The sequence below is a fragment of the Carettochelys insculpta genome, chromosome 4 (genome assembly GCF_033958435.1).
Source record: "Carettochelys insculpta isolate YL-2023 chromosome 4, ASM3395843v1, whole genome shotgun sequence".
Classification (NCBI taxonomy): domain Eukaryota; kingdom Metazoa; phylum Chordata; order Testudines; family Carettochelyidae; genus Carettochelys; species Carettochelys insculpta.
The window spans coordinates 75,516,828-75,529,732 of record NC_134140.1 but is presented as its reverse complement, the minus strand read 5'-3'; the positions used below and the strand labels follow the sequence as shown (position 1 = coordinate 75,529,732).

General features: G+C 46.7%; 1 protein-coding gene across 2 annotated transcripts in view; it reads right to left on the bottom strand.

Moving 5' to 3' along the window:
* The window catches only part of FSTL5 (follistatin like 5), a 655,002-nt gene that overhangs the window by 290,207 nt on the left and 351,890 nt on the right, over positions 1-12,905 (bottom strand). For both annotated transcript variants that reach the window (XM_074991879.1, XM_074991878.1), the window contains exon 5: positions 7,951-8,071. In XM_074991879.1, coding sequence (XP_074847980.1) covers positions 7,951-8,071 — 121 coding nt within the window. The remainder of the gene's footprint in view (positions 1-7,950; positions 8,072-12,905) is intronic.

Below are 12,905 nucleotides of genomic sequence, written 5' to 3'. Positions count from 1 at the left end.
CCCCCACACTCCGACACCAGGACACCTGCATGTGGCCAGCCCTCACCCTGGAGAAATGGGTCGCGATCGCCATCTGGAAGCTGGCCACCCCGGACTCCTATCGTTCTGTGGAACTGCAGTTCAGGGTGGGCAAGGCCACCGTCAGGGCTGTACCTATGGAGGTAAGGTGGGGGGGGGGGGGGCTGGGGCAAGGGGAACCCTCCCTACAAGGGGCAGGATGGGGCAGGGGCTGGATGGGAGGGGGTGGGGGCAGCACAGGCCAGGGGCCAGATGGGAGGGGGGGCAGAATGGGCCCGAGGCAGTGGGCAACGGCTGCCACACCCACACTAAAGCACGTGTTCCCCTTCCCCCTCTGCAGGTCCTCAGGGCCATCAACGTGATGCTGCTCCTTAGGGTCGTCCGCCTGGGGGATGTGGACAACACCATCACTGGTTTCCAGGACCTGGGCTTCCCAAACTGCATTGGCGCTTTGGACGGCACACACATCCCCATCCGCTCCCCACCACACAGCGCCGGACAGGACGTGAACAGGAAGAGCGACCCTTTGGTGGTGCAGCAGGCCCTGGTGGATGTGAGGGGCCGGTTCACCGACCTCTTTGTAGGTTGGGCTGGCCGCGCCCATGATGCCTGGTTCTTCCAGAACTCTGGCCTCTGCCGCATGGGGGCCGGCACCTTCGTTGCCCAGAGGGAGATCCCCGTGGTGGAGGATGTCACCATGCCACTCTGCATGGTGGCATATGTGGCATACCCCCTGCAGCCGTGGCTCATGAGACCCTACATGGGACACGTCGACCCCACCTGGAGGCATTCAATGAGTGCCTCAACCATGCTCACAATGTGGTGGAGCGGGCCTTCGGGTGTCTAAAGGGGCGGTGGAGGTGTCTCCTGACACGGCTGGAGGTTGGGGTGCCCAACCTGCTCCAGGTGGTGGGTGCCTGTTGCATCCTCCACAACATTGTGGAGGGAAAGGGGGATGCCTATGTCCCCTGGGGGGGGGGCCCTCTGGCTGGCACTGTCTATGAGCAGGTGTACACAGCCTCCATCCGCCAGGCCCACTGGGATGGCCACCACATTTGAGAGGCCCTCAGACAGGCCTTTGCCGATGGCCACCTCTGACCCACACGCACACCCACATCCCACGCACATTTGTCACCCACCATCCCTGCCACCCCCACCCCCACCCCCACCAGCACCACACCTGCACATCCACCACCCACCACCCACCGAGGAGCACAGCATGGAGTGGTGAATAATAAAGAAACATTTATACAACTTTGGTGTTCATAAATCATATGTACGGGGGAAACCTAACTTGGAGGGGGGCGAGGTGCTCATTCCAGGGCAGGGGTGGTGGGCTGCGAACCCTGTTGGTCCCTAGAGCCCCTGGAGCCCCTGCCCCCCAGGTGCAGGGTTCCGGGAGTGGGGAGAGGGTGCCGGTAGCACCGGCAAATATTGCTGGCAGGTGGGCCTGGTGGGGGCAGAGAGGGCAGGCTCGGTGGGGGCAGAGGGGGCAGGGCCAGCAGGGGGAGACGCCAGGGAGGCCAGGAGGTGGGCCGCAGTTGCTGTGTGCTCCTGCACAGCATGGCCAATGCCCTCAAGGGTGTCCAGCAGTCTATCCCAGGCCGTCCTCCGCCACTCAATGTCGGCCCGGGTGAGCTGGAGGTGCTCCTCAGCCACCTCGGCCTGGCGCTGGGTGGCTGGGTCTTCCTTGGCCCTCTGGGGTCCCTCCGGACATGGCCTCGATGGCGCGCTGCCTGGGGTGGAGTCTGGACACCTCCAACAGCTGCGGGTGGGCTCTCCAGGACGAGGGATGATGTGGGGTTCTCCTGGCCCACAGATGGTGCGGCTGTGTGGAGAGGAGGAGAGCATGTCAGTAATGTGCTCTGGATGGAGGGGACCCAGCTGCGGCCTACCCGCCTGAGCCCGCCCCATGGGGCCTCTGCCCCCGCCCCCCCCAAGGGACACTGACCCCTCCAGGGAGCATGACCGCCCCGCCCCCGGGACCAGGCCTCCCAGCCTGGGTGTGATTCCAGGGGTCTCTCCTGCAGGTGGCCCTTCCCGGCCTGTGGTGTGCGGGCCCTGGGCGCCGGCCGGGACTGACTGGCCACCACCCCTGTGTGGCTTATGGCACTGTCCACTGGGGGCAGATGCTGGATGTCGCTGGTGTGGCACTGCAGGGTGCTGCATCCCGTGTGGGGGCTAGCCTGTGTGCAGCCCAGGACCACCAGTTCCGTGAGCGGGCTCCTAGCCATTCCGTCATCCCCACTCTGTGGAGTAGGAGTGCACCCCTCCCTGGACGTACCTGAGGGTGCCTCGGTGACATCCGGAGATGTCCGGCCCTCGGTCGCCCGGCTGGAGGAGCGGGAGGGGATCACTATGGTCAGCTCCCCCTCCTTGCTTGACCAGTCTGTGGTCCCCTCGCCCTCCTGGGTCCCCGATCCGGGCTGCTCCTCCTCCTCCTCTGGCTGCATCTCCTCTCCAGAGGTGTCCAGGAAAGCCACGGGGGGTGAACTCTCCTGGGGCCCCAGGATGCTCCGTAGCTCCCTGTAGAAGGGGCATGTTGCTGGTCCGGCCCCGGAGCATCTGGCCTGGTCCCTGGCCTGGTCATATCCCTGGCGCAGTTCTTTTACTTTGGAGCGTACCTGCTCTGCAGTACACTCCGGGTGGCCCCTGGTGTGGTGGCACATTGCCAGGCAGCCGAAGGCTGCGGCATGGTGCCGCTTTATGCCCATGTGGCGCAGGACCTCCTCATCCTGCCAGAGGCCGAGCAGGTCCTGCAGCTCCCGCTCCATTCAGGAGGGGGCCCTTCCCCCCCACCCCCCCGGGAGCCCTGGGAGCCTTGTGGGGGCTTGGGCGAGGGGCCGTGGGGCTTGTGGAGGGACTGGCTGCTGGCCATGAGGGTGCTGGAGCGTCAGGCTGGAGCACGTGTGCAGGCTGCTCCTAGCACGCTCTCAGCTTCCTGCCACAGGTTTCCTGTGTGCGTGCAGCTTTAAGGCAGCCCAACGCAGGGACCATACAGCCCCCCTGCTGCCGGCTGGAGCGGCCTTGCGCTCCAGCTGATCGGCACCATGGCAGACCTGTATTTCAAAAGAGTGGACTGTGGATCGTCTACACATGTACCCTTTCAATTTATTGTTTCAAAAGGGAGTATCTTCCTGATAGGGGATCGGGGTTCATATTTCGAAGTGTGCGCTCCATCGCTGTAATTTTCTTTCAAAAGATGGGTTTACACATGTGGATGCTCCTCCCACTCTTTCAAAAAAGGGTAACTTATTTTGAAGTTTTTTGCACATGTAGACACAACTACACTGAATGCAGGGCAGTTAATGCAGATAATTCAAAGTTGCTGTTGCAGCTCCAGGACAGCAGAGATAAGGTTAACCAGAGATGCCGTGTTTGCTGAACTTGACATTCTAGAAGGACATGAGTTGGCAATGATAAACCCTCCTTCCCCCTTTTGAAAGCTTCTTTCGAAAGAGAATATAAGTAGATGCTCCTCATGGCCCTTCTTTCGAAAGAGCAGTCCTTATGGCACTGGCTTTTTCAATCCCTGGCCTGTTCTTTCGAAAGAGAGGGGGCTGTGTGGATGCTCCCTTTAGAAAGAGCAGATAACTCTTTTGGTCTGCATTTTTGGGTGTGAGGTGTGAAGAGATCTTCTGGAAGGGCTTCTTTTGAAAGATCTCTGTAGTGTAGACATAGCCAAAAGTGTTCTACTGAAATTAAAACGAAAGAATGCGGTGCTCCTTTCAAAAGTACTCTTCCACTCCTGTTTCAGAAAAAAATGCTTTGTTATGAAAGCTCCTTTTGAAAGAAAATGTGTGCACATGCTCTGTCAGCTTTTTTTTTTTTTTTTTTTTTAAAGAAAGGTAGTCCTCATGGCACCTGATTTTTTTTGATCCCTGTACTGTTCTTTTGAAAGAGCAGGGGCTGTGCGGATGCTCTTTTTTGAAAGCGCAGATCACTCTTTTGATCTGTGTTTTTGTGCAGGAATGCCTCTTTTAAAATAAGTTATTTTAGAAGAGATCTTCTGGAAGGACTTCTTTCAAAAGATTCCTGTAGTGTACATGTAGCCTAAGAAAATTCTACAAGCCCAGTCACCACAAACACACCCAAGAGACATTACACATGCTTCTTAAGATAAATGAACAAGGAACCCAGGCAGACTCATCGTATCTGGCCCTGGCACTTGTACTGAAGGAATGTCAAGACTAATAGACTCCATCCCCAAACTAATCAGTTTCAGAGATAGCCATGTTACTCTGTATCTTCAAAAAACAAAAAACAGAAAAAAAATATGAAAGAAAAAATCTGACAAATCAGCTCGATGGGGTGAGGAAAAGGGAGTGTGAAGACCTCTACAAGTGTATTTCAAGTGCCTGCCATCACTGTGAATATCAAATCTGGGGAAATTGTCCTTGTAATGCATAAGATAACGGAGATCTTTATTGAGTCCATGGTGATAGGTATCAAACTTGAAAATTAATTCCAATTCAGATGTCTCCCTTTTTCCTAATTTGGTCTTAGAATCTCTTTGTTTTAAAACAAACACCATTAATTCCTCATTGTGTCCTGCCAAGTTGAAATGCTCACTTACCGATTTATGTGTGTTCACATTCCTAGTGTCTGATTTGTGTCCATTCATTCTTTGGCAAAGTGATTCTCCAGTTTGTCCAATGTACATGGCAGAGGGGCATTGCTGGCCCATGATGGCGTATATCACATTAGTGGAAGTGCAGGAATATGAGCTCCCGATATGTGATAAGGTTCAATGATGGTGTCTCTAGTGTAAATATGTTGACAGAGTTGGCAATGGGATTTGTTGCAAGGAAAGGTTCCAGGATTAGTATTTATGTGATACAGTGTGTGGCTGCTAGTGAGAATTTTCCTGAGGTTGGGTGGTTGTCTGTAGGAAAGAACAGGCCTGTGACCTAGGGCCTGTGAGAGTGAACTAGCATGTTCCAATATAGGTTCTAGATTGTAAACAGTCTGCTGGAGGGGTTTGAGTTGAAGGTTGTAGGTGATGACAAGCGGTGTTGTGTTATTAACCTTCTTGGGCCTACATAGAAATAGCTGGCTTCTGGGTATTCATCTGGCCCTGTCAATCTGTTTCTTTACTTCTCCGGGTGTGTAATTAAGTTTTATGAATGCTTGGTAGAGATCTTGCATGCTGTCAAGTATCGGAGGGATAGCCGTGTTAGTCTGGATCTGTAACAGCAATGAAGGATCCTGTGGCACCTTATAGACTAACAGAAAAGTTTTGAGCATGAGCTTTTATGAGCACAGACTCACTTCTTCAGATGCTGCATCTGAAGAAGTGAGTCTGTGCTCACAAAAGCTCATGCTCAAAACTTTTCTGTTAGTCTATAAGGTGTCACAGGACCCTTCGTTGCTGGTAGAGATCTTGAAGTTTTTGTCTCTCTTAGTAGGATTGGAGCAGATGTGGCTGTATCTTAGGGTTTGACTATAAACAATGCATCATGTGACATGTCCTGGATAGAAGCTAGAGGCATGTAAGTAAGAGTAGCAGTCAGGGGTTTCTGGTATAGAGTGATATTGATTTGACCATCAGTGATTTGTACTCTGGTGTCCAGGAAATGGCTCTTCCAAGTGGAATGGTCAAGGCTGAGATTGAGAATACCATTCTTGCCAATTTACACCCCAGCATCTTTCTCAATAACTGACTGACGTCCTATAATAACAAAGGTTTACAAGACAATGGATGAACCTCAAAATATCCACCCTAATCACTTCAAGCTCATTCATTGAATCCTCACCAATAACAATTTCATATTCAGCAAACATATACTTTGTCCAAGTGATGGGAACAGCCATGGTACTAGGATGACTCCCCAGTATGTCAAAATATTTGTGGGCAACCTTGAAGAAGAACTTTTAGAAAAATGCACCACAAGAACCGTAAGTACCTGAGATACACCTATGATATTTTCATCCTCTGGATGGATAGCAAAATCCATCATATATTTCCACCACAATTGCAGCACCACCACCAAGCCATGAAACTCTCCCTAGAACACTCACATCAGCATCAACGTCCCGGACATCACAGTTAGCTTCAGCAATGGACAACTATACACAAGAAACAAACAACTATATACAAGAAACTCAGGGCTCACCATGCCTACCTGCATAGACCCAATAACCACCCTGGACGCATCAAAGAAATCTTACCTATAGCCAACCACTCAACATAGAATATGCTCCAGGGAGAAAGTCCAAGATATACACCTTAACACACACAAGCACAATTCATCAGAGGCAGACGATTGCATCATGAAATGGTCCACTCAACTATCTGAGCAAACTTGCTTCAACAAGAAAATAAAACCCCCTCCAAATGCACATACCTAGTTTACAGCTATCATCCCAAATTGTAACCTATATGGGCTACTACCAAACAACCAAAACCAATACTCATCAACTGTTTAATACCACAACACAGAAAGTATGTGATTGTGACTATTTAATATTATACCCATCTTCATTTTCTTAATCCTTCATGATACAAAATATTGTATATGCTGTGGTAGACCCCTACCTGGAAGCTTCAGGAACCTTCTAGAAAGACGGTATACTGGATGGTGGGCCAATGCTTTTTTATTCCCTGACTAGGCCCAAGCCCTCATTGGTCAGCTGGGCTCTGTGCTCCCTATAAAAGGCTCCCCATCTGGTAGCAGGGGGGAAGGTTTTGGAAGGTGCACTGGAGGAGCAGAGCAGAGCAGAGCGAGCGAGCGAGCAGGTACCACGGGGAAGCAGTGGGTGAAGTGGCCCAGGGTGAGGTTGCTACTTTGGGGCAGGGGTGAAGGCCCTGCCAGTTGCCTCTTGTCCTTGTAGGGACCCTGGGCCAGAGTCCAGAGTAGAGAGTGGGTCTGGACTCCCCCCACCCTTCCCCAGAGGGATTATGCCACTGTAGCAGGCACAGGCCTGCAAGGGGACTGGCTTTATTCTCCCCATTCTCAGATGGCTCTGCTCTCACTTATATAAATGTAAATTACATCCTCCTTAAAATCAATTAAATTATGTTAGTTGGAAAACAGTAAAGTGAATCTGGATCTTCATTTCATGACAGAAAAATCTACAGTGGCTGTGATATTCCCATTACCTATTCTCTCCCATTTGCTTTCCAAGTGCTTCTCAATTTTAAATATTGTCTCCTCTAACATTTTTAGTAGTAAGCAGAAAACTTTGAATTTATTATAATATCTATGCACTTAGACAAAAAATGGGGGCCATATAATAGAAATAGGGAGAACAGACATGTCTGGGAAATACATGTCCCAATAAACTTTGGGTCCCAGACAACTTTGACATCCACGAGAGAAGATTGGCAAGCTACAAACTGAAAATCCACATTATCTCATGAATTCTCCACAGAGTTGTCTTCGACACATTGTGTTGAAAAGCACGTAAGGCACAGATCAGCAGGAGAAAAAAGGGAAAGGGAAAGAAAAGAAAGAAGAGAAGGAAAAATGAGAAAAGAGAAGACCTGTATCTGTTAGGCTTGTGAAAATCAGAATACAGAAAAGGGATATGGCTTGACCAATTGTACATATTACAACCTACTCTTGAACACAGTGGAAAAAAACGCAGTCATGTAGCACTTTAAAGACTAACAAAATAATTTATTAGGTGATGAGCTTTGTCACTATTGAACACAGTAGTTTTTCACAAGTGCATCCATACCATTCATTTATTGACAGAAAAGCCTGTCTTCTCAAAATACTTCATCAAAATTGCTGTTTTGAGAAATGTGGGCACAAATGCATCTCCTATGAACTTTCTTTGTCGGGATCTTCCCCTACTCACAATGGTCAAGTTGAGCTCACTGTCAAAGCACTGTAACATGGCACTTCAAATTACGATATTTTATTTTTTTACAGAGCAAGACAAAAAGTAATTTGTGGAAATAGTAGAAAAAGCTATAGTACTTACCAAATGCTCTATAGAATTCTTCAAGAACTAGGTGCGTGTCATTGTTATAATCATCATATTTCAGCAGATCGAACAGAGAGCAGTCAGACAAATCCTTGCCAAACTCATCCTGTTTTATTACCTGATAAGAAAATTATAACTGTGAAATTACATTTGAGCTCTTAAAATATTGCGGTATAATTAATTGTTTCTAATAAGAATTAAATAAATCATTTTAAGGCTGCTATGAGGGCAAAGAAGTGAAACTCCAAAGTCGGGGATTTCCGTTTGTTTTATTACAGTGTAAAAAGTTAAATACCTTTAAAACAGTGATCATGAGTTAACACAACATAGCTGTGTCTACACGTGCATGCTACTTCGAAGTAGCGGCACTAACTTCGAAATAGCGCCTGTCATGGCTACACGTGTCGGGCGCTATTTCGAAGTTAACTTCGACGTTAGGCGGCGAGACGTTGAAGTCGCTAACCTCATGAGGGGATCGGAATAGCGCCCTACTTCGACGTTCAATGTCAAAGTAGGGACCGTGTAGATGATCCGCGTCCCGCAACGTCGAAATTGTGGGGTCCTCCATGGCAGCCATCAGCTGGGGGGTTGAGAGACGCTGTCTCTCCAGCCCGTGCGGGGCTCTATGGTCACTGTGTGCAGCAGCCCTTAGCCCAGAGCTTCTGGCTGCTGCTGCTGCAGCGGGGGATTCATGCTGCATGCACAGGATCTGCAACTCGTTGTCGGCTCTGTGGATCTTGTGGTGTTTAGTGCAAGTGTGTCTGGGAGGGGCCCTTTAAGGGAGCAGCTGGCTGTTGAGTCCGCCCTGTGACCCTGTCTGCAGCTGTGCCTGGCACCCTTATTTCGATGTGTGCTACTGTGGCATGTAGACGTTCCCTCGCTGCGCCTATTTCGATGTGGTGCTGCCCAACGTCGATGTTGAACATCGACGTTGCCAGCCCTGGAGGACGTGTAGACGTTATTCATCGAAATAGCCTATTTCGATGTCGCCACATCGAAATAGGCTACTTTGATGTAGGCTTCACGTGTAGACGTAGCCCATCTTCTGAAATATTATGAATCTGTAGAATGGGATAGTATGTAATAGCACCATATAAATACTGTGGTTTGCAAGCAAGATTGCATTGTGTTGAAATTCACTGACAAGGACATTGACAAAAAATTAGATGTATAAATAAAGACATTTCCTTCTGTATAACAACATGGATTAGTAGCAAGTCTCTCCATCCAATTACCCTTCCTTACCTCACCCCAAAAAAGAACTTTATTTAGGTTCCACTTCTTATTACATGAGCAATTACTTCAACTACTTATACACATCTGACAAGCCTATTATCCTTCCTAAGAACCTGTTATAAAGGACCCGAAAAGGCTGTTTCTGGAGGGGGCGAGGGTGAATGACACAGGACACATCCACTTTGTCAGTAGATACTCTTAGTAGTTATTAGATTGAACCTCTACTGAAGGAATGTTCTTATAATTTGCACATCATTTGCATTCAATCTCTGAACTTTGCAGGGACTAACGTAGATTACATCAAAAATGGACAAATGTTATCATGCAAAACCCACTGATGCACATAATATCTTAAAAGCATATACGATCCTTTATGACAAGGAACGCTAACAACCTGTGTTTTATATGATACCTTAAAGAGAAGAGTTAATTATATAACCCTAGGAATCAAAGAGAATACAATCAGCTGTTGAAAAGCTGCATTCAATTCAATGTAAAGCACACACCTTTCTCCCTACTAAATACACGCAGAAACATAAATAATAAAAGCTAAGCTTTCACTAAAGGGGTATTACATTTTACGCTATTACTTTTGAATACTATGATTCCCATGGTGAATCTTCCCATGATGAATCACAGAGAAACCAGATAGTTTCACAAAATATATAATTGGGGTAGGGTTAGGGTTATATCAATTGTTCTACTCAAGAGATAACAAGAGTAGAAAAGATCAGTGCTGACAACTGAATTCATAGCACACTTCAGGGCAAAATGAACAAAAAAAAATCATACATAAAAATGCAATAAAAAGAGAACCAATAAACAAAGACAGGAAGTGAAAATATATATTTCCCCCAACAAATGGGATGACTCTTTTATACATACATGTATGTAATTCTCTAAAAACTGTATAATAACCTGTTAATCATTTTAAAATGGTAATTTATAGAAATAGGAATACAGGACCGATAAAAATCACCAGGCAAATAGTTTAGCTATTAAATAAGATGTCATTTGAAGAAAATTAGTTCTATTATGGATTATTTATCTACCTTGTTTATTACAATTAATTCCTCCATAATGAAGAAGAAAAAGATGCTGTATGGTCTCTTTAAAATGAAGCAGGTCCTTAACTATCCAAACACTTCCTTAAGCTGTCTAATAAAGGCAGAAATGCAGCCAAGGACAATTAACAAATATACATACTTCTGTTCCAAGTTAGTTACTGTGTTTATAGCATTTGGAAGTTACGCTATTACAGAAGTCTAACAAGTCTCAGCTAATTAACTTCTACATTTGAGATACTTGATGATGTTATAATTCACAGCTGGTTAATGAAAACAGAACTCTGTATATAGAGAAGCCCGTAGAGCAACAGAGCCTGCATGGTTCAGGCCAGGACTACAAGGGAAAAACACACACCTTCCCATAATGGATACTCTGGGCCAGACATCTGAAATGACAGCAAGGAACCAGTGCCTCCTGATCATTGCTGGGTGTCACTTAACTCAAATGCAACAGAGGCAACAGTTCTCCTCTGTGGCAACTTCGAAGTGGCAGCATGCGTGCAGTCACAGGCAGTTCAAACTGCCCATGCTACTTCAAAGTGCCTTTACTTCCCAAAATTTTGAGGAGTAAAGGCACTTTGAAGTAGTGCAGGAACTTCCAAGTGCCCACGGCCACACGTGTGCTGGCACTTTGAAGTCTGACACTTCAAAGTTGCCGCAGGGGAGAATTAGCCTAATGAAGTGCTGAGTATCCACCACAGCAGTTCATTAGTAATCTTCCATCACTGTGAGTACCATGCTCCCTTTGAAGTTGGGGGCAAGTGTAGACCCAGCCTCTCTGTCTCACATCCTCTTACAACAGAACAGGAGTTGTGGCCTCATATGTTGTGGGATTAATAAAATGTGAACATTTATCAAACAGATGAACAAAAAAATATAAATAACCACAATCATCTTGAGAGTGCAGTGTAATGCGAAAGCTTACACTCCCCATCTGTGTTTTCTGTGTCCCATAGATAAAAGCCTAAGTTAGGAAATCATATACTTAAATCCATTATTAAATAAATAAGCACTTGAAGTCAATGGGGCTTAAGTATTTTCCTCAATAGGGAAGTTTTCTCTAACCAAAGTCAGAGAGAGGACCTCAGTCTCAAATTTTCAGAAGCTTAACACATTGTAATATATATAATATACCTTTTAATCATAGAGAGGTAGCTGTGTTAGTCTGTAACTTCACAAAACAAAACCACAGTTCTGTAGTACTTACAAAATAATCTTCGACCATGGGATGCTATTTCAGGAAGGACTGCTAGGCAGAGATGGCGTTCACCTTTCGAGGAGGGGAAAGACTATATTCGGACACAGACTTGCTAACCTGGTGAGGAGGGCTTTAAACTAGGTTTGCTGGGGACAGGGGAGCAAAGCCCGCACGTAAGTGGAGAACTTGGAAACCTGGGAGATGGGTCGGAAGTAGGAGGGAGCATGGGCAACAATGTCAGAGTAAAAAGAGGGCCAGGAAAAAACTGGGGGGCAAGTTCAAATCAATATCTGAGATGCCTATATACCAATGCAAGAAGTATGGGTAATAAGCAGGAAGAACTGGAAGTGCTAATAAATAAATACAAGTATGATATCATTGGCATCACAGAAACTTGGTGGGATAATACACATGATTGGAATGTTGGTATTGAAGGCTACAGCCTGGTTAGGAAAGATAGACAGGGAAAAAAGGGGGGAGGTGTTGCCTTATATATAAAAAATGTACACACTTGGACTGAGGTGGAGATGGACATAGGAGATGGACGTGTTGAGAGTCTGTGGGTTAGTTTAAGAGGGGTAAAAAACAAGGGTGATGTCCTGTTAGGAGTCTACTACAAGCCACCTAACCAGGTGGAAGAGGTGGATGATGCTTTTTTTAAGCAACTAACAAAATCATCCAGAGCCCAGGATTTGGTGGTGATGGGGGACTTTAACTATCCAGATATATGCTGGGACACTAATACAGCGGGGCACAGACTATCCAATAAGTTCTTAGACTGCATTGGAGACAATTTTTTATTCCAAAAAGTTGAAAAAGCCACCAGGGGAGAAACTGTTCTGGATTTGATTTTGACAAATAAGGAGGACTTGGTCGAGAATTTGAAGGTGGGAGGCTGCTTGGGTGAAAGTGATCATGAAATCATAGAATTCACAATTCTAAGGACTGGTAGGAGAGAAAATAGCAAAATAGAGATGATGGATTTCAGGAAGGCAGATTTTGGTAAACTCAGAGAGCTGGTAGGTAAGATCCCATGGGAGGAAAAACTGAGGGGAAAAACAACTGAGGAGAGTTGGCAGTTTTTCAAAGAGACGTTATTAAGGGCCCAAAAACAAGCTATTCCCCTATGTAGGAAAGATAGTAAATATGGGCAAAGACCACCTTGGCTTAACCAGGAGAATCTTGCATGATCTCAAACTAAAAAAGGAATCCTATAAAAAATGGAAACTGGGACAAATTACAAAGAATGAATACAGGCAAATAACACAGGAATGCAGGAGTAAAATTAGAAGGGCTAAGGCACAAAATGAGCTCCAACTAGCTACAGGCATAAAGGGTAACAAGAAGGCCTTTTACAAATATATTAGAAATAAGAGGAAGACCAAGGACAGGGTAGGGCCACTGCTCAGTGAGGAGGGAGAAACAGTAATGGGGAACTTGGAAATGGCAGA